This window comes from Lissotriton vulgaris, chromosome 7 (assembly GCF_964263255.1).
Source record: "Lissotriton vulgaris chromosome 7, aLisVul1.2, whole genome shotgun sequence".
NCBI classification, from domain to species: Eukaryota; Metazoa; Chordata; class Amphibia; order Caudata; family Salamandridae; genus Lissotriton; species Lissotriton vulgaris.
Window position 1 is genome coordinate 1,304,627,668 of NC_141695.1, and position 20,091 is coordinate 1,304,647,758.

Below are 20,091 nucleotides of genomic sequence, written 5' to 3' on the forward strand. Positions count from 1 at the left end.
ATACCCCTAGTGCCGACCTGGAAATTGAGGCCCGAGACACTGGAGGACCCGCTTTTCTACGCGGCGCTAGAGGACGGAATAACCCAATATTTCGCTGATAATGGGGGAACAACATCCACCAGAGCGATGGAATGGGATGCATTTAAAGTGATAGTGAGGGGCCAATGCATAACGAAGTATGTGGGTGCAAGACGGGTGTTGCTGGATGATGTAGCTAAAGCAGACTCTAAGTTGTGCGGAGTGGAGAAGAAGCGTCCCGGTCGCCCCGATCTCCAAGAAGAGGTATGCACAGCTAGGGAGGCAGTAGCGGCGGAGGTTGAACGCCTACGTGCTTTAGACCACCGTGCGTATATGCTCAGAGCTCATGTGGAGGGAGACAAAGCTGGCACACTTTTAGCGTGGCTGGCGGACCCCACGAAGCGTTGCTCCCTTATTCTGTCACTGGAAGACGGGGAGGGCCACACCTGTCATACTCAGAAGGAGATATTAGAAGGTTTTCAAAAATACTACACAGTCCTGTATAGAAGTGGGCAGGGGGACCGTGAGAGCGCGATAGAGGCTTTTCTATCTGGCCTTCAGCTGCCCCAGCTGGAGGAGGAACAGGCGAGGGATCTGGGGAGCGACATCACACTGGGAGAGATTAGGGGGGCGATCAAACGAATGGCTCGCAACAAAACGCCAGGACTAGACGGCCTGCCTATTGAATTCTATAGTAAATATGTAGACATCCTAGCGCCGAGGCTCCAGGTAATATACAAGGAAGCTGTGACGGTGGGCCGCCTCCCACAATCAATGCGGGAGGCGCTGGTGAATGATACCTCTCCTGAAACCGGGTAGGGACAGCGGCACTCCTTCATCTTACCGGCCGCTATCTATGCTCACTGCGGACTATAAAATCCTGAGCTCCATCTTGGCGGCTAGACTCCTGCAGCATATGCCCGGATTGGTGCACGCGGATCAAAACGGTCTCATCCCAGCTCGGAAAACGACCATTAACATTAGGAGGCTCATACGGCTCCTGGAGAGCGCGCAGACAATGGCTCGGGGTCCCCTGGTTCTATCAGTGGACATTGAAAAGGCCTTCAACAGTCTAGAGTGGGACTACCTATATAAGGTTATGGCCTGCTTTGGTCTTGGAGAAGGTTATATTAAATGGACAAAGGTACTATACTCGGAGGCGGTGGCGAGAGTACGGATAGGGCCTCTAGTTTTGCAGCAATATCCGGTGGAGAGGGGCACTCGTCAGGGCTGCTCCTTATCCCCTTTACTGTTCGCACTGGCGATTGAACCACTGGCTGCTGAGGCCCGAACGGGCAGACACTTCGAGGGCATAGGGAGTAACGACGGCCAGCAGTTTATATCATTGTATGCCGACGATTTGCTCTTATTCCTGGAAAACGACTCGACAGCGCTAGAGGGAGCGGAAGGGTTGCTGGAGCGGTTTGGGGTAATCTCTGGTCTGAAGGTCAATTGGGCGAAGACAAGTGTATTTCCACTACAGAAGGATGTTGCTCGACCTGACCACCGCCCTGAGTTGAACTGGGAGCCGACCTGCATTAAATATTTAGGGGTCTACATATATCGCACCGCAGACGACCTGTTCGAAGGCAATGTGGGGCGATGTATGCGAGCCCTGAGGGGCAGCATGGCCTTTTGGGCTACGCTTCCGTTATCCGTCGCCGGCCGCATATCCCTGTTGAAGATGGTGGCTCTACCGAGATTACTATATTACTTCCGGACACTCCCGATGTGGATCCCCAGCTCCTTCTTCCGCCAACTTAAGTCCCAGCTGACTTCGTTCTTGTGGGGGGCGGGCAGATGCAGAGTGGCTCTGGCGACGCTGACCCGTCCCAAGGATGAGGGTGGGCTGGCGGTGCCAGACTTTGAAGTGTACTATTTGGCCACCCAACTTCAGATATTTACACAAGAGGTGGCGAGAGTGTACAGAGGCCCTGACCACGAGGCGACTAGAGGCACGCCGAGACATGTCTTGGCTTATATAACCCTGGAGCAGCAAACATTTCAACTTTCCTGGAATCGCTCCCAACGACGGGCGGGTATAAAACACCCATACACCCCGGAAATTCCCCTGGGCATGCTGACGGCGCTGCCCCATGGGGGCGATTGGTCCAGTCTGCAGCGATGGGAGGAGGCGGGTCTGCAGGTGGTAGGGGATCTCTATGAGAACAGAACGCTCCTACCGTATCAGGACCTCCTGGACCGGTTTGACCTACCACGCGGAGGGTTTCTCTTGCACTCGGCGGTGATTAGAGCAATGCAAGCGCACTGGGGTGGGGGGCTGGCAGAATCCGAGACATCTATGGTTTGTCAGTGTGCCATGATGGCGGCGGGGACGGTTAAGGCGGTGACCTGTCTATACTCGAGAATGCTCCGTGAAAACCTGGCGCCCCTCACGACGCTAAAAGCTAAGTGGGAAACGGATTTGGGGAAAGATATTCCTGAAACGACCTGAGCCCGGCTGGTGAGGAGTGCACGTAACAGCACGATGAACGTGAGATTTCAACTCATCCATTATTATGTACTGCATAGGGCCTATATGACCCCAGGCAGAATTAAGACATACTTTGGGGTAGCGGTATCGGAGTGCCCGCATTGTAGGTCGGACGGGACGGTACTGGAGCACATGCTGTGGTCTTGTCCGGCCCTTCGGGAGTACTGGCGGGCCATAGGAGAGACCCTGAACGAAGTGACGGAGAGGGTCATCGATTTTGACTCGGCGGTCTGCCTTCTGCACTGGTTCCCCCTATACGCCCAAAAATAAGCTTTCCAGCAAATTTGTAGACATGGGACTGATGGTAGCCAAAAGGGAGATAACTAGACAGTGGAAGGCGAAAACTGGCCCGACGTACAGGAAGTGGTATAATGAATTCCTGAAGTGGGCAGCATGCGACAGCATGCATAGATACCAGTTAGCGCGCAGGGACCCTGAATCTAGAGCATTAGAGACAGCTACAGCATGGGAGGTGATGGTACAAGCCCTTAGGGACACTATGGTCACGGAAGATGAAGAATCCCTTAGCACACACGGGAACAGCACTCAGATACAATTGGGTGGAACACAGACTTCATAACTGACGGGTCATGTAGCGCATCCTGACACACAACACCGTGGGAACCCGTGAGCGGATGGTGGAGGGGGGAGGCGGGAGGTAGGGGAGTTCGGGGTGAGTTGGGGTGAGGTTAGGCGGGGGGGTTTACATAGAGTAGTTAAGTTAGGGCGAAAAAGTAGACATGCACAACTAAATGCGATTGAAAGTGATTAGCAACATTGTAACCAGACGACATCCAGAATATTATTATTATTATTATTATTATTATTATTTTGTGTACTTATAAAGCGCAAGCCTGTCACCCAAAGGGCATCCTGGCGCTTTGAACTTCGGGACGTTTACACTCCTCGCTGCTCAGGCAATTTTCGGAAAAAGGTGCGTTTTCAACGCTTTCCTAAACAGCAGGTAGTCCTTATGGCTTCTCAGAGAAAGAGGCAAGGAGTTCCAGAGCTTGGCCGCTGCAACACTAAATGAGCGGCCACCCATTCTAACTCTCTGAAACCTCGGGACCACCAGCAGTTTTGCCGAAGAGGAACGGAGGGGCCGTGAGGCGGAGTACCAGGCAAACATGTCACAAAGTGGTACTGGGCCCTGTTGGTGTACTGCCTTAAACACCAGGCACGCGGCTTTATACACCACTCGCAGGTGCACCGGAAGCCAATGCAAGTCTCTTAGAGCAAGAGTGGAGGAGCTAGACCTGGAGCGAGAAAGAGCCAACTTGGCGGCCATGTTCTGCACCCGTTGTAGCTTCCCCACCAGGTTTTTTGGGGCCTCCAGAAGTAGCGCGTTGCAGTAGTCTAATCAACTTAAAATAGTACTGCGGACTACCTCTGGCCTGGCTTGGGTGGGGAGAATGGGCAGAACTTTACGCAACATGCATAACAGCATCATGCACGTAGAGATGGTTTTATTTACATGCAAATCCAGCTGTAGATTTGGGCCGAAGATTACCCCCAAGTGGCGAGCTGATTCCGCCGCCGTTACTGGTTCAGGAAAGGTGGAGGGCCAAAAGTTCTCTGGAAGGATCCGTGGAATTCGGTCAATGGAACAATGGAGCACCTCCGTCTTTGAGCTGTTAAATTGGAGGGAGTTGGCCCATAGCCAATCCGCTGTGGCTGCCATACAGCGATGAAATGTCTCCAGCGGGACCGCATTGTTTTCTTCCAAAGAAAAAACCAGCTGGGTATCGTCGGCATAATTAAAAGCCGAGACACCGAAAGATTTTATAAGCTGGACCAAGGGGCGAAGATACAGATTAAAAAGTATCGGGCTGATGGCCGAGCCCTGTGGGACCCCCTGTCCAACTTTCCTTGGCTCCGAGCGGAATGGAGGAAGCGATACCGACTGTTGCCGGCTACCCAAATAAGAAGTCAGCCAATCTCTTGCACTCTCTGTGACCCCACACTCCTCCAGTCTTCTGATAAGGGTTTGATGGCAGACCGTATCGAACGCGGCCGACATGTCGAGCAGCACTAAAAAGGCTGCTCGACCACTGTCGACGCGCGAACGAAGGTTGTCCAATACGGTTATCAGTGCCGACTATGTCCCGTGCCCGGGGCGGAAGCCAAACTGTGCATCATCAAACCAATCGATGTTCTCCAGAAAACCTGAGAGCGAGCGGGTCACCCTTTTTTTCATGATCTTAATAGGAAATGGGAGCAGGGAGATTGGCCTATAGTTGGAGAGGCAAGCCGGATATCAATTTATCGCCGCTCGAACTCTGGGTTGTGGGCTCATTGGCTGTGTATACAACTCGGGCAAAGCTGATGCTTTTGAATCATGATACTGCCAAGAATATGTATATCCTGGTCTGAGTGCTGTATGTATGCAATAAAAATTACTTTAAAAAAAAATGGTTGATGTTGAATGGTTTTTTATCATTACAGGGGAAATGTCTTTGCAATGGGATTTGCAGGGATGGGTAGGGGGGAGGGGATACTACGTTGTTTACTTAATGATTTACCATATCTTAGTTATCACCAGTAGAAGCGGTAGACACTCCCACATACTACACGGTTTGATATGATGTTGGAAATTTTCTACGATGACACATAATTCTATATTAAACCAATGTCATATGGCCAAGTGGATCGCACCGCATGTGGTACTATTTTTTGCACTCACTGTCTAATGCTGGAAGTGTACCAGATGATAGTTTTTGTTTTCTTTTCATGTCAAAAATGGTAAATAAAGTTTAAAAAAAAGCTTAGTGATCACGCCTAGAATCAAGAGAACTGCTTGGGACTGTCAGAGTTTTCATTACTCCACCTGTAATCTCTGAAATAGACTGCCCATGCATTTTGATATTCAGGATAGTTTTCTTCATTTCCATAAGCAGTTTAAAAATCTGGCTGTTCTCAGTTCTCCTGTAACCCTTTGTGTTTCTTTCTTTCGTTTTTAGTGGACTCATGAATATGCTAGCACCAAGCCACCCTGGGGCAATCGGGCGCCTTATACATTTCAAATAAAATAAAAGTATGCTTTTTCATGAATTATGGGTGCCTCTTCGGTTTGAACCTGGACCTCCTTGTCAGCTGATCCCTGGAAATACCTGGCTTTCATGGAACAAATAGTCATATTATGTGCCAAACAGTGTAAAAGACCTTAGAGTCTGAATTTGTATCTAAGAAATGGTTTACTGTTTGAATAATTAAAGGTGCAAGTTTTACAAGTGGTGATTCCAATATCTTTTCACATCCAAAGATCTAGTTGGTGATCTCCTATTTCAAACAGAAAATCTTTGTTTCCATAGATCTTACATTCGTAATCCTCACTGCAAATGATTTGTTGGGTTACTGGTGGAGGAACATTTCATTATGTCTACTGTTTTAATTATGCACACAGTCTCGCAAAGACTCATAAAAAAACACAGAAGAACCACAGGAATTATATTAATATATTCAACTAGAATTGTAAATTCAGAAGAGTGCACAAGCAAAACATGTGCAAATGAATAACTAGGATACTGATTCCATTAATGTACTCTCAAGTCTACACAATCAATCAATCAAATCTTCCAGAAACATATAAAAGCTAGGTCTTAGGATAATTGAAGTTTCGATCCTATGTCCCACCTATTATTAATAATGGGTGGTATAAAGTGGTGTTAATGCTTTGATTTGTGACACAATCTCATTATAATTTATGCTAATGGGTACTGAAAGAAATATTATTCCTAAATTGCAATAGCATGAGGTCAGATATTCAAAGAAGAAGTGTATTTAAGATGAGAATCACATATCATCATCACATCTACAGGGTGAGCAGTTCAGATCCTTGGGGAAGGTCCAATAATCCACCAAAATATCCTGCCAAAAGAGATGAAGAACAGTTGAGTGATATTTTAATTTTTTATTTGCAGACACCACATGAAGAGTAGTCCTTCCATGCCTTAAATATTAGCTCTCAAATTCACATACCTCAATGTTCCTTCTGTTTTTAAGTTCAGAATATTTAGAGGCTGAAACACCTCTGCTGGTTTTGAGTCTTTGATCTGCAAGGTATCCATAGATCTCCTCTAAAAAGGCTGCTCGACCACTGTCGACACGCGAACGAAGGTTGTCCAATACGGTTATCAGTGCCGACTCCGTCCCGTGCCCGGGGCGGAAGCCAAACTGTGCATCATCAAACCAACCGATGTTCTCCAGAAAACCTGAGAGCGAGCGGGTCACCCATTTTTCCATGATCTTTATTAGGAAATGGGAGCAGGGAGATTGGCCTATAGTTGGAGAGGCAAGCCGGATCTCAATTTATCGCCGCCCGACCTCTGGGTTGTGGGCTCATTAGCTGTGTATACAACTCGGGCAAAGCTGATGCTTATGAATCATGATACTGCCAAGAATATGTATATCCTGGTCTGGGCGCTGTATGTCTGCAATAAAAATTACTTTAAAAAAAAATGGTTGATGTTGCATGGTTTTTTATCATTACAGGGGAAATGTCTTTGCGATGGGATTTGCAGGGATGGGTAGGGGGGAGGGGATACTACGTTGTTTACTTAATGATTTACCATATCTTAGTTATCACCAGTAGACGCGGTAGACACTCCCACATACTACACGGTTTGATATGATGTTGGAGATTTTCTACGATGACACATAATTCTATATTAAACCAATGTCATATGGCCAAGTGGATCGCACCGCAAGTGGTACTATTTTCTACACTCACTGTCTAATGCTGGAAGTGTACCAGATGATAGTTTTTGTTTTCTTTTCATGTAAAAAATGGTAAATAAAGTTTAAAAAAAGGCTTAGTGATCACGCCTAGAATCAAGAGAACTGCTTGGGACTGTCAGAGTTTTCATTACTCCACCTGTAATCTCTGAAATAGACTGCCCATGCATTTTGATATTCAGGATAGTTTTCTTCATTTCCATAAGCAGTTTAAAAATCTGGCTGTTCTCAGTTCTCCTGTAACCCTTTGTGTTTCTTTCTTTCGTTTTTAGTGGACTCATGAATATGCTAGCACCAAGCCACCCTGGGGCAATCGGGCGCCTTATACATTTCAAATAAAATAAAAGTATGCTTTTTCATGAATTATGGGTGCCTCTTCTGTTTGAACCTGGACCTCCTTGTCAGCTGATCCCTGGAAATACCTGGCTTCCATGGAACAAATAGTCATATTATGTGCCAAACAGTGTAAAAGACCTTAGAGTCTGAATTTGTATCTAAGAAATGGTTTACTGTTTGAATAATTAAAGGTGCAAGTTTTACAAGTGGTGATTCCAATATCTTTTCACATCCAAAGATCTAGTTGGTGACCTCCTATTTTAAACAGAAAATCTTTGTTTCCATAGATCTTACATTCGTAATCCTCACTGCAAATGATTTGTTGGGTTACTGGTGGAGGAACATTTCATTATGTCTACTGTTTTAATTATGCACACAGTCTCGCAAAGACTCATAAAAAAACACAGACGAACCACAGGAATTATATTAATATATTCAACTAGAATTGTAAATTCAGAAGAGTGCACAAGCAAAACATGTGCAAGTGAATAACTAGGATACTGATTCCATTAATGTACTCTCAAGTCTACACAATCAATCAATTAAATCTTCCAGAAACATATAAGAGCTAGGTCTTAGAATAATTGAAGTTTAGATCCTATGTCTCACCTATTATTAATAATGGGTGGTATAAAGTGGTGTTAATGCTTTGATTTGTGACACAATCTCATTATAATTTATGCTAATGGATACTGAAAGAAATATTATTCCTAAATTGCAATAGCATGAGGTCAGATATTCAAAGAAGAAGTGTATTTAAGATGAGAATCACATATCATCATCACATCTACAGGGTGAGCAGTTCAGATCCTTGGGGAAGGTCCAATAATCCGCCAAAATATCCTGCCAAATCAGATGAAGAACAGTTGAGTTATATTTTAATTTTTTATTTGCAGACACCACATGAAGAGTAGTCCTTCCATGCCTTAAATATTAGCTCTCAAATTCACATACCTCAATGTTCCTTCTGTTTTTAAGTTCAGAATGTTTAGAGGTTGAATCACCTCTGCTGGTTTTGAGTCTTTGATCTGCAAGGTATCCATAGATCTCCTCAAGAGACACAATATCCACTAAGCAGTTTTAACAAAGTGCAGTCAAATAAAGAATGTGTCATGCAAATTCCACACTGAAGGCAGAATTGTCTCTTAGTCCTTTGCAATAGGGATTATTATTACCCTTTTATGCAAAAGTGAAAAATGAAAGAGTCCTTATTGTGTTCTGTGACCTGTGGTTTGGCATGGGTCTCTGAACAAATGCTACAGCCATTGAGCTATTTTACTAGGATTGAAACCAATGACCCAATTTCAGTCTCTGAACTGAGATAACTTATTTTCCACTGTGCATCGCAATGCCCTGCACTGACACCATGTGCCATTAACAGACAGTAGCAAGCACTAGTTAACAGGTTAGGTCTTTTAATTGCAAGCATGTGCCACCAAATGAAAGAAAAACATGCAGGCCCCTAAGAGTGACACCATATTGTTGCAAAAAGCTTTTTAATATTTATTTTAAAAAATCACTGATGTGGCCATGTTACAGGTGATGTTCATTAAACAATAAGACTTTCATTTGTGCCATGTATTTTATTAATCTTATTTGTGAATGCAATAAGAATACATTACCACCTATCTAGGCACTCAAATTGCAGGTAGCTACAATGTTACACTGCTATTTGAGTACTTTATAAAAACAGCACTTAAAAGGAAAACAAATCACCATCAAAGTGGGTATCCAAAGCGGAGGCAAACTGAACTGTCATTATTTAAAGTTGATATAAAAAAATAATATTAATACATGTAAAAAACATGCTTTAAACCAGATTTGTGGTTCAAGAGAAAAGAACAACGTTTACACTAATGTGAACAATGCGCACAGGATTTATGCAGTCACTCAAAGTGTATGGGACACATGAATATAGATGGAAAACCTAGCACGCTTTAGTGGACAGAACTAAACTCTGAATGATAATTGAACAGAGCAATGAACATAGCCCTCTTACTAACAGCTCTGCATGTATATAATGTATGATTTTTTGGAAAAGCAATATTTGAGAAAGCTAAAGCTGACCTTAAAGATAGATCAAAAATAAGGATGTTGACCTCCCTGCATGTAGTTTTTCAAAGGGTTTATAATTCTTTAAATATATCTTAATGTGACCCACCTGTTTGGTTGGTAATGCTCCCATCTGAACATAAGATACATTCAAAGCAACATATAGGCTTCCCTTCAATTGCTGCTTTTCTATAACCAGGTCGGCAAGGCTCACTGCAAATGGAGACAGGTACCTGAAGATCAAGGACATTGGTAGGTGTGAAAGTAGTAATACAATACATCTGCCAAATCAATACAGATCTGTAAGGCAAAAGCAGCATAATCTTGACAATAGCTAAACCAAGCAAAAATTATGGAAGTATAATTTTCTTATATCTATATGCTGGAAACAGGTTTCAGCAGAACATGAAGCTCTGTGGACATCTACAAATATGTCCATATACTTGCCAACTCACTGTTTTAAAGCATTATATCATATCAACCGAAATCCCAGCTGTGAGCAGTGGATTACTGCTTGCAAACCCTGACACTGCTTTTGAGACTCCTTGTCTCAGAAGTGGAAAAATCAATGCCAAGAACACAGGTGTACCTTGACCTGTTTTGGGCATCAGGGCGTTACCCTCTTTGTTTTCTGTTAATTTTTAATTACTGTATTAATGAATGATAGTCTGACATTCAAAGTTAGTTTATTAAAACAAATGAAACAGGAGTTGGAACAGGACCTTCATTGGCATCTGAAGTAAGTAAAATAAAACACTTTTATATATATGCTGTTTGTGTGTTCATATCTGTGTGGGGCTGTTTGTGTGGGTGAACATGTGTGTGTGGGTGTGTGTGTATGTGTGTGCGTGTGTGAGAAAGTGATTTAGAGTGAGTGCAAAATAAAGAAGAGTCCAAATGTGGGAGAATGCGAGTGAGGATGACTGAAATTGAGGGTCAGTAATGGAGTATGAGTGAGTGAGTGAGGGAAAGTAAGAGAAAAGGTGGATTCAACTGAGTGAGAGTGTCAAAACCTCTCACCCAGGTTTTGTCAATGGGGGAACAACTAACAGTGTCTGATCGCTAAAAATATGAGGGTAACCACGAATCATTTAAAATGCTCTGCTCCCTTTCTTTATTGTGCTGGCATAACACAAATGCAGGTTATGGGGTGGGGGTTAAAATTGTTATACATTAGAATGGGTGTTAAAGAAGATGATGTATACAGCTTTTCCTCCTGTATAGCTAAACTATTGTTGAGGTAAGATACATACCTTATTTAATATCATTGTGTGCGTTAGTCCTACCTCTGGAAAAAAATCCCAAAAGACTCTTTGTCATTGCCTTTGCTCTTACTCAGACACTTCTGAGAGCTTTGAACAAGTACTGCAATTTGGATCTATATATACTGAGCAGGGCAGGGGGGGGTGAGGGAAAGTTATTAAAGGACTCCCCATTTTATACCTCGCTTATGTGATATACCTATATGCCAATAAAGTTATTAGAAATAAAAGGGGATTAATGCAAGTGAATGAGAACGATGACATAGTTTGAGTATGAAGGAGTGTAAGACCTTGACCTCGGTCAGAGGCGGGCACTCTCGGCGACAGCTCCTGCGATCTACTGCTGCCTCAGGGCCCCCGACTTGTGTGTTCGAGTCTGCTGCTGCCGAAGTACTGCTCTCTGATTTTTTTGTTATTTAATTGCGCTGTTGTTCCTGTTTCAACATTGTTAAAATAGTGTGCCCTTTCATTCTGTTCTTTTCCTTCTTCACCTGCTGTGTATCGTGATTCCATCTTATTTTATGTCTTCACTCGCCGTCTCCGTCCCACGCTTCCTACCTCTGCTACGCGGCCCCTCCACTTGCCTCTCGCCCGTTTTCCCGCCTCCCAGCTGAGCGTCCCTCCACTCACCTCCCCTAGATAATGGAGACAGCTGTGAAGTAGCGCAGCGGGCGTGCCGCTGGTGCTTCAAAGGCCCGCCTGACGCACGCACCAACAACACCATGACCTGCGTCCTCCTCAACATGCACTCCCTGCACCAACATGCTTTAGAGTTCTGGCACCTGATCGACACCCTCATGCCCGATGTGGCCTTCTTCATAAAATCCTGGATCAATTCCACCTCCGGCCCGACATCGCCACTGCCATGCCAGATGGCTACAAGATCCAGAGAAAAGACCACCTCCACCGCCCAGGTGGAGGACTTGCCATCGCACACAAGACACCCCTTAAACTATCCACCTCCAGCACAAGCGACCCCCCACTCCAATACAGAACATATCCACTTCCGGATCCAGACCAGCCGCACCCTCATCTACAGATCACCGGGCCCTTGCACCAAGTCCACAACCACTATCGTCGAGCTTGTTGCACCCCTCGCCATCGCCATCACCTCCACAGACTACAACTACTTCAAGGACCTCAACTTCTATCTCAACAACAGCAACGACCCCCATGTCGCCACTCTCCTCGACAGCCTCACTGACCTCGGACTGAAGCAGCTGGTCGACATACCCACATACAGAGCTGGACACACCCTGGACCCTATCTTCACGGGATGAACAAGCATCCGGTTCAGCCACATAACTCAGCCGCCCTGGACGGACGACCACTGCGTCAATTTCATCTTTAACACCACCACCACACCCAACACCCGCCCAAGACCCCCATAAAGAAACTGGAGTAAGATCACCCGTGAACTCCTCAACACCACCATACGCCGAGACCCTCTCAGCGCCAGGACTGACGCCAACTCTGCAGCCACAGATCTCAACTGCTGGATCGCCTGCTGCGCTAACAACTCGCACCCCTCCGACATCCTGCCAAGCAACGCCCGCCAAAAGCTGCATGTTTAAAAAAGGTATGACAACTGGGGGAGGACCAATATTTTTAACATTGGGATACTACCAACCATTGAGAGGGGAAGACTGAGTCACAATGCCACTTGAGTGGTCAATTTATCTATTGTCTAACTTGCTCTTTGTGACGTTGCAAGAAAACAGCCAGGATCTCACTGTGCAAAGGTGAAGTGGCATCTGCAAGGGGGAATAGCTCAGACACGGTCCAGTTGATGTTGAGGCCGGAAAACCCTCCAAATCCTACTCTCTAGCGGAGTATCAGAGGTAGTGGGATTATCAGGGGATCTGGCTTGAATTGCAAACCGCAATGCAGGCCTTTCTCCTGGAGCAATGGAAACAGAGGGCAGCCTTGCGTGTCCTCCAGTAACAGCAAAAGGAACCGTAAGTGAGCCATTTGCCTGATTCCGGGCCACTGGTTGGGGACATAGGAGGATCATCAGTGACATGGTGGTAAATGAGACGGTAAATGAGGCGCTAAAAGGTGCTTAAAATTTTTATGAAGGCCCCAGTAAGTTCATTTAGGCCCGGGCCTAGGAGACTTCTAGTGAATGAATTGCTTAAACTATCTTCTCATTTGAAATCAGCTCATTTAGGAACTGTTGCTGGGCATTCGTAAGCTAAACCCATTGCCATCCCTGCAACATAGGCTGTTAGGTCGGCAGTGCCCCCAGCCAAACAGGAGGTGTAGAGGCCATGTAATAGCTAAGCAATGAGGTGTGAACATCAGTTACCTGCATTCGGTCAGCCAGTTGCATCTCCAGGATGTTACAGCTACCTCTGAGTGGCTGAAGAAGTCTAATTAATGTAGGCATGCTGCCCCCGCCCAGTTGCAGGAAGATCACAATATTCAGCAGGCAGAGTGGTGGGCCTGAGTTTTTGTGGCCTGTGATGCTACTGGGTATCCAATCATTCCAGAAATACCAACTCTGCTTCTAAAAGAGTCAGGCTCCTATGTATGTCACACATCACTCCTCAACTGCCTCCTAAAATGTGGCCTGTGAGGCAACTGAACCAGCCTTAAGCAAAAAAAATATTCTTCAACTGCGGAGTGGAGTTCAGAATGGAACAGTTCGTTGTGCAATGTCATGCCAGGGAACCACCACTGTCACTCCAAGCCCCCTCAGACAGGAATCCCTAACACCACTTGGACCGGGGAGTGACCAGACAGGTCTGAGACGTTGCTTAGACACGAGGCAAGTGAGGTAAATATAACCCTATAGTCAATGTGGATCCAGATGTCCTGGGGAGCGCAGTAATTGTGTATGCAGGGGGTTAGAGGTGGTGCAGGTGCCAGTAATCATGAAGCATGTATGTGTCACGGATGTCACAGAGGATGCGCAGTGAGCATGGTGCCTCCGTTGGTGTGTCAGTGCTGGTGCCCGGCAAAGGATCAAGAAGTAGCTTATGTCACAACCCAGAATGATGTGGCAAGGTTCCATGTGTTCTATCAGAGATAGGAGTGGCTGAAAAAAACAGAAATGTCAGTTTTTGGGGCGTATATGTTAACCAGCTGTACTCGCAGCCCTGCCAGGGTGCCAACCTCCAGGGGCTATCGACCGTCCTCATCTAGTAAGTTGGCTGAAAGATGAAAGGGGAGACTTTTATAAAGTGTGCAGACCCCACATGAGTAAGAGCTGCAGCCCGACAAATATCAGTGCGGGCCCCACGAGGATGCAAATGCGTGCAGCTCTTTTAAGAAGGCACTCTCTGTGCCGTGTCCGGTCAGGTATTACAAAACGTGTTTTACCTTTATGGGTTGTTGCGGCCTATATTGTTTAATGAGAAGAACGAGACGCCACTGCGGACATCCTAGTGTTACTTGTCACCACCATTTAATAATATACTTAGAATGTGTCAACATTTCGTGCACACTGTGCCCTTTGCTACTGATGGATGCAGACTCAAAAAAGCAAACAACCCACCAACAACCAACCCTCCCTCCACCCACACCAGGCAGTAATAAGACTAGCAAATTCATTAGAAGTACCCGAAAAGAAAATAACCCATCAAAAAGGGACTAGCGATCACCCCTCTCCCTGTCTTGCGCACCACCACAATTAAAAAATAAAGCAACCGGACATGCAAGGAGTTTTCTTTGGAAGGCGGGGGGCCTCACGACCCCCCGGACGTATTTATTAGCCCCTTCGGTGCTCATGACGTCATGGCATATACCTCTCAGGTGCTCATGACGAGCTGAGCTCATCATGACAACACCCGTTTTTATTATGGCCCAGCAGAGCAGAGGAATAGCTCCAGCAGCCAAGTTGTTAAAACATGAAAGCAAATTAAAAATTTGAAATAAACAATATTTACACAAGCATTTTTTATGCAGAAAATTCGACACTAGATTACAATCCATGTAGACAGGTATCAAAGGGCTAACCTTAACAAATGACCAAAACAGCATGATTCCTAACCGAATCTAAGATCCTACTTATTAATTTTCTGCATATCCTAACTTTAGGGCCTATGGCAAGATCGCTAACCGGTGTCAAATCCTTATTAACCAGCGACACCCTCATGTATGAGTGCGCATGGCAGAGGGCCCGTTTACTGAGAGGGTACCCCCCCCCTCCCGGTTACCCCTGTACGCTCTGTGAACTCCATTAACCAACAGGGGGCCCTTGCACTCTGCGCTGTTTAAGGATGTCATAGTGCACGTGCGGGGTGGCTAACCAGCCCAAGGAAAGCGTGACTTCCTCCCCTGCACCCATCCAACCAAGCGGATGTACCGCCCCTGGAGTTCTAGGAGAGACCATATGGACCCTCCCCCTGGGCAACCCCATTCAAGAATGGTGACGCCCCCTAAGCACCTTAAATTGACTGCTCACCGATCATAACCTTACCGCCTGACCAAGGACTATCAATAAATGCGACAATTATGTTACCTGTAAACGGGAAAAAGGCCTAAGGAAAAAGAGTGTCCACACTACATTACTGTGCAACAATGAGCATAACTTAATACTATAGCCTGTAAACAGGAGAAAAGGCCTAAGGAAATACACACCAACAAACAGTTACAGTGCAAAATAAACCTAAATTGGTAAGACCAATCACACACAAAACCAAGAATCTTCTTCAGGGGCTGATGGGTGGGAAAGATTAATCTGCCCTTAGGAGGGCACGGGGCAAGCCTGGGGAGTACAAGTGGACACGAGGGTGCCTTCCGCGCTCTCCCTGCCTTTTAACCCCTATGGGGGCAGACCAGTTCCAACTGGCCCGCCCCCTCTGGCTCCCTCCCTTTGACCTGGAAGCAATTTGATTGATTCCAGGTCAATGTGGGAACCGGCACCAATCGGTGGTGGTGTGCGCCTGCCGGGCCATCACGATGCGGTGGAGGGGCACGCCCCACCACCGAGGGTGCAGGGGAAGGGGGGCAGGCGCCCTGCCATACGTGTGGGGGGGCCGAGCGGCCCCCCTTTTCCTTATGGTCAGGACTAGCGACCACCCCCTTCCCTGTCTTGTGCACCATCACAATTAAACAATTAAAGCAATTGGACATGCAAGGAGTTTTCTTTGGCAGGCGGGGGGCCTCACGACCCCCCAGCCGCATTTATTAAAACATGAAAACAAATTAAAAATTTGAAATAAACAATATTTACACAAGCATTTTAAATACAGAAACTTCGACATTAGATTACAATCCATGTAGACAGGTATCAAAGGTGCTACCCTTAACAAATGTCTAATACAGCATGTTTCCTAACCAAATCTAACATCCTACTTATTAAATTTCTGCATATCCTAACTTTAGGGCCTACGGCAAGGTCGCTAACCAGTGTCAAATCCTTATTAACCAGCTACGCCCTCAAGTATGAGTGCGCATGCGCAGAGAGCCCATTTACCAAGAGGGTACTTCCCCCCCTCCCGGTTACCCCTGTATGCTTCATGAACTCCATTAACCAACAGGGGGGCCGTTGCCCTGTGCGCCTTTTAGGACGTCATAGTGCATGTGCGGGTTGGCTAACCAGCCCAAAGAAAGCGTGACTTCCTCCCCCGCACCGATCCAACCAAGCGGATGTATTGCCCCTGGAGTTGTAGGAAAGATCACATGGCCCCTCCCCCTGGGTGACCCCATTCAAGAATGGTGACGCCCCCTAAGGACCTTAAATTGACTGGTCACCGATCATGACCTTAACGCCACAGGCCAGCATAGTTGACCGACTATCTGGCCCCCCTAACCCCCTTCCTCTGAAAGGTCATGCCTACTTAGAACCCTCCCAACCATGCTATAATGTTATCCAGAAAAAGTTTGTTGCCTGCCCTGGTCAGGTGGACCCCATCTTGCAAGAACTGTTCCCCCCAGACACACCCATGTGGTATATTCTGCAGCTGAGGTGATTTGTTGTTAGTCCTCTTTACCGAGTGATTCAACGCCCTGACAGAATCCCCCCCACTCCATTTGAGCCTAGGAATCATCTGAGAACACACTATTGTACAACCGTGGCGTGTTTTAGCTAGCCAGTTTATCACTGAAATTATCTCTTCCATCAGGACCCTCCTGCCCAATTTCACCAGATCATTGCCACCCAGATGTATGATAACCACTGTGGGCGGCGGGGTGTATCTATTGAGCAACTCTGTAAAGAACCCTCTAAACCGACTGAGGCATGGACCCCCCTACCATGAAAGGAAACCTTGACACCTCCCTGTTCTGCCCCCTGCCTATAGCTACCTGAAAAGAAAACAGATTTAATGCGCTTCACAAATGAGTGACCAACCACCCACACCGCTTGAGTGTCCTTCATCTGTTCCTGTGTCTGCCGCACTGAAGATACTTTCTGTTGGTGATCCGGCAACAGTTCCCGGCCTGCATGACAGGCTGGAGAAACTGAAATAGAAGCATACACAAAGACAGGCATCAGGGTACGTAGATAACGCCTGTAACAGTTGGAAGACCATCTCCCAATACTTTTTACACTGCTCACATTCAACACTCTAGCAGCCGCTTCAGTGGCCACCCCTATCCTGAAGGATTGCGTCCCAATTCCTTTGGATTGAAACCAGCCCTGTCCATTGTCATTGCCAATACTCGTTGGAATTGGAACCTGGTCAGTGGGGTACCGTCTGCATGCATCAACAACGCTCCCTACTTTTCGCCTGCTCGCTGTTTGAGAAAGGCTTCTACATGGAACACTCAGCAGCAAGGATTGTCCTGTGCCCGATGGAGCACCAGCCTATCGCCCGAGCCTCTTGATCAGTTTCTGACTTACCTATGGTAATCAACAGCATATCGCCCAATACCTTTGTGTGTTCCAGCCAAACACCCCCTAGCCTGTCCTGCTTGCTGCTAGCCACCAGTTCACCTACCCAGAATGCCCCATAAAAGGCCAAAGTAAAGGCAGCTCTGAACAAGAGTACCTCCCCTGATGAACTGCAGGTGTCAGACAAGGCATTCAATACTGATGCCAGCCGTTCCAAACCTATCGGTTGCCTGAAATCTGCAGTGGTTGCATGTAGGCGCCGCCACCCCTTTAGTGCCTTCCGCACAATGAAATTATTCGGAGGATCTCTGACCCCCTGTCGCCGCTGAGCGCCCCTCCTTATGTAAAGCCTCTAGGTACTGAGTGAACTCCCACTCCTGATCCCATTTTTCTGACCAGTTCCATCCCAAAAAGGAGCAAACAGATAAAAACGCCCCTTCGTAAGCTGTTCTGGTCCTGGGCGCTAAGGTAGCTGCCACGAGGTTCTGTAGCTGGGGGCACCAATTTGCCAGAGTGTTGCGGGAAAGTGTGCAGGCGTCGCCTCTGCTGATGATAGATGTTCCCTGAATACCTGCATCTTAAAGCAAGAGAGTGCGTCAGCTGCGTTATTTAACACCCCAGGGACATGTTTAGCCCTAAACTGTACATTGAGCTTCATGCAAACCAGCACAATTTTTTCAGCAAGCGGAGTATAAACTTACACCGTGCCACCTGCTGGTTGACACATTCAACTACCGTCATGTTATCTGACCAAAAGATTACCAATTGATTACACAACTGATCAGGCTAAACTGTTAATGCAAACCAGATTGTAAATAGCTCCAAGAAACTGATGTTAGCTCTCAAGCCACTCTCCTCCCACCAAACCGGCCACCTTTGGGCCACCCACTTGTTTCCAAGTATGGCGCCAAACCCCACGCTGCCCGCAGCATCAGTCCATAGACCTAACTCTGTAAACGTCGTGGGGGGACCGCACCACACCACTCTGCCATTGAAGCCCTCCAGAAATGCGATCCAAATACGCATGTCCTGGCGGACCTCGGCTGGCAATTTAGTGTTTCTCCTGCAAGCCCGTCATGGCCTGCGAGATTGAGCGGGAGAAGGGGCGCGCCATGGGTATAACTCTTAGTACGAAATTCAATTGGCCACAGTCTGCTGTAACTGCTGCAGCGTCACTTTGTCTTTGGCCAAACACTGCTGGAGAGCTGCTCTAAACTTCGTGATTTTGACTTTCGGTAACCTGAAACAACCCTCCACTGAATCCAATTCTATGCCTAAAAACTCCAATGTGGTTGCTGGGCTCACCATCTTTCCTGGTGCCAGCGGGACCCCAAAAGCCCACATGAGCACGCAAAGTTCCTGCAATTCCCACTCACACTCCCGTGAGCCCGCCGACCCAAGAAAGAGAAATTGATCAAGGTAATACATGACATGAAGGTGTCCTATCGTTTGCCTAAAAACCCACTCCAGAAAGGAACAAATGTTCTCAAAATAAGCGCATGAAACGGAACAACTCATGGGCATACACATATCCATATAAAATTTACCTTGAAAAGAGAAGCCTAGCAGATGCTGATCTAATGGATGAACTGGCAATAGCCTAAAAGCAGATTCGATGTCTGACTTAGCTAGCAAGGCCCCCAGACCAAGATTTCTCAACATAACCACTGCCTGGTCGAAAGACGCATATTTAACACTACAAATATTTGAATTTATTGCGTCATTTAACCATGCGTCTCTAGGTGCTGACAGGTTATGAATGAGCCTGTATTCACCCTCCTCCTTCTTTGCCACTACATCAAGGGGCGAGCAAACAAAATTAGGCACAGGAATGTCATTGAAAGGAGCCGCTATCGTGCCCAGGCGCAGCTCTTTAGATATTTTTGTCGCCACCACCTCTGGGTTGTGCCTAACTGGGAGTTGATTCCTGCATACTGGTGTTCCGGTTTATCCCACCACTGGGATCCTAAAGCCCTGCGAAAAACCTTCCTGTAACATCTTCGCAGAGGCATGGTCTGGGTACCTGTTCAGCCACGGAGTCATAGTCAGAGCGTCAATGGATGAATGAGCTACCAGCCGGCTGCCCCCCTAATCCTGTTTCTTTCTTCCCCCGTTTCCAGTGGCATTACTGTCTGTGCGACAGGTTTTTTCAGGGTGGTTACAAATGGAGCATACATGCCTGAACTTACAAGTGCCTTGTGCCCTGGTGCATGAACGCTTGTTAAAATCCCAGCACACCCCTTTTCGCCCACCACTGCTCCCCGACTTAGTGGTTGTGCTACCCCACTGTGCTGGTCGAAAGGGCTGCTGGGGTTTGACGGGGTGATTTTTGTTCCAACTTTGCCCAGTGGTCCATGGTTGCCCTGCTGTACATGCCATTTCTGCCTGTAAATTAGGGGATTGCTCCGCTGTAA

The 20,091-nt window shown here is 46.7% G+C and overlaps 1 protein-coding gene across 1 annotated transcript in view; it reads right to left on the reverse strand.

Moving 5' to 3' along the window:
• LOC147703550 (extracellular calcium-sensing receptor-like) overlaps window positions 1–20,091 on the reverse strand; it is a 454,642-nt gene that overhangs the window by 155,073 nt on the left and 279,478 nt on the right. The window contains exon 5 of the mRNA XM_086929513.1: window positions 9,744–9,867. Coding sequence (XP_086785639.1) covers window positions 9,744–9,867 — 124 coding nt within the window. The remainder of the gene's footprint in view (window positions 1–9,743; window positions 9,868–20,091) is intronic.